We start from the raw sequence: 2,074 nt of genomic DNA, 5'->3' as shown, positions 1-2,074 counted from the left end.
GGGGATGACTGCCGAGACCTGCAAAGTCACAGCCCTAAAGGACACGGCATGTGTGGGGTTGCTTCCTTCTGTCTCTCGCCACGTGTACCTTTCCCAATTGCTCCTCATAACCTGGCCTTCCCTCATGTAGTAACCGAAGGGCCGTCTAAGTCCACATTCTGAGGGGACCTCCAGTCCAAGGTTCTAGGACTGGGCTGGGCCTTCCACAAAGTCACAAGTGGGCACTCCTTCAGACAGGTGTGCATTTTGGTGAATTGGCTTTGCCCACGGATGGGGGGTAAACACATTGTTCTCTTGACCCCTGTGGGTAAGAAAGGCCTTTCCCAGCAAGGGATTGGACCAGAACTGCAGGCAAAAGGTTTCCGCTACTTAAAGCAACAAATGATTTCACGTAACTTCTTACAAATGAAATACAAAGATGCTGTTGACTGTACTGGAAGAAAAATAAAGGGAGACTAGAGTAACCCTTTGGTACCACTTCATAATAAGTATTCTTAGTGGACCATTCTGAGGGGTAAGCCCAAGAGTGGAGCGCTAAGTCTGGGCAGAATGTCAAGCTACTTGACACACTTCATTGTCACGAAGTTGCATAATTGCTAGTTTTAGCGTCGGTAAGACTATTCTGTGCTAAGCGTCTGCATCCTTGATCTTTACCTGCGGATCCTGCAACTATCTAGGTCACTGTTGATTTTCCATTTCTCCTGAAATTACTAATCCAAATGTTCTTCAGGGTGTTTCCTGATAAAACTTTGATCACAAACTTTCTTAGTCAAGACGAAAACAATAGGAAATTTTATAGTAGCCAGCTAATCATCTTATCTTTAAAAACTCTATCACTTTACACGAAACTTCAAAATATACAGTCACCCTGACGCAGCTGGACTTATCTGGGAACTTTGCAAGCGCATCTCCGAAAGCAGTGGTCCGCAGGCCTTTGCTCTGGGAAAGGCTGCCCAGCAGACAGTTTTGGGCCCCACACCCTGAGTCATTGATTCAGTAGGTTGGGGCGGGGTCTGAGGAATTAATTTCCAATTCCCCGGGTGATGCTGATATGATTGGTTGGTGAGACCACTCACGCACTGACAACTCTTGTTCTAAATAAACATGGGCAGTGTCCTCAGATCTGTCTCCCCTCTCTAGAGGCCAGTGGAGAACTGTGAGGGAAGAGGCATCGAGAAGCAGAGGTGAAGAATCTTGGAAGAGGTTACTTATTTATTTTTACATACCCAGCATAGAGATGACCAACAATCACTCTTAGAAAACGCATGCCCTAAGCAGGGAATCCCGAGTCTTTATGAAATAACTTCCACGCTTTAGGCAAAAAGAGTATGTATCAGACAGATTTGTCTGCGAGAGCTGACCCTGAAGAAACACTTGAGATGTCAGAAGCAAGGTGTAATGGGTTGCCTTCATTTGAAAGGACCAATTCTAAATGATACTGTTTCCAGGTGGCAGAAACCAGAGACATGCATACCATCTATCTGACAGTAGCAAGTGAAGGTATAAGAGAATGCATAAAAGTACCTGATCCCAGGAAAGTGGAGCAACGTCTGCTTCTTTGTCCGTGGATACAGATAGATTAGGGTAGCCGTGAGCACGGCTTGGAATGCTGTTTTGCTTCCCCTGAAATTGGTAGATTGAGTCCCTTTTGTGACAGGTCCTTCTGGTCCAGAGAATGTCAAGGAGTTGGTCTAGTTCTGGAAATTTCATACAACATCTGGTGTCACACAGACCACAGACAGGTCAATTCCGGAAAAATCACAGTTTCCCAGACCCACAGCCTCAATGTTTTACAAAGTGAATTTGATTCCAACAAAAAATAGAGGGATTTTTCCCCCTTGAGTAAATAGATAGACATGAAAAAGAAATGACATTAGCTTGGGATATACACTGTAGCACTATTTGTAATAGCGAGCCAAAATTTCATCATAGCTGAATAAAGTGTGGTACTCCCCACAATAATGTACTGCACAGCTGTTAAAAAGGAATTGAAAATATCTCCAGATACCACTGTAAATTAATATTTCTGGATTATTGCTTTTAATCTTTCCCATTAAGGAGAACCAGGAATCTT

General features: G+C 44.0%; 1 protein-coding gene across 1 annotated transcript in view; it reads right to left on the bottom strand.

Annotated features, from left to right (window-relative positions):
• SLC39A12 (solute carrier family 39 member 12) overlaps positions 1–2,074 on the bottom strand; it is a 76,817-nt gene that overhangs the window by 53,728 nt on the left and 21,015 nt on the right. Inside the window, exons 5-6 of the mRNA XM_004716020.2 lie at positions 1,525–1,697; positions 1,227–1,270 (exon numbers count right to left, since the gene is read on the bottom strand). Coding sequence (XP_004716077.1) covers positions 1,227–1,270; positions 1,525–1,697 — 217 coding nt within the window. The remainder of the gene's footprint in view (positions 1–1,226; positions 1,271–1,524; positions 1,698–2,074) is intronic.

This window comes from Echinops telfairi, unplaced genomic scaffold (assembly GCF_000313985.2).
Source record: "Echinops telfairi isolate 266 unplaced genomic scaffold, ASM31398v2 ScPeMD7_7473;HRSCAF=8511, whole genome shotgun sequence".
NCBI lineage: Eukaryota > Metazoa > Chordata > Mammalia > Afrosoricida > Tenrecidae > Echinops > Echinops telfairi.
This window is presented reverse-complemented; position numbering and strand designations above follow the sequence as displayed.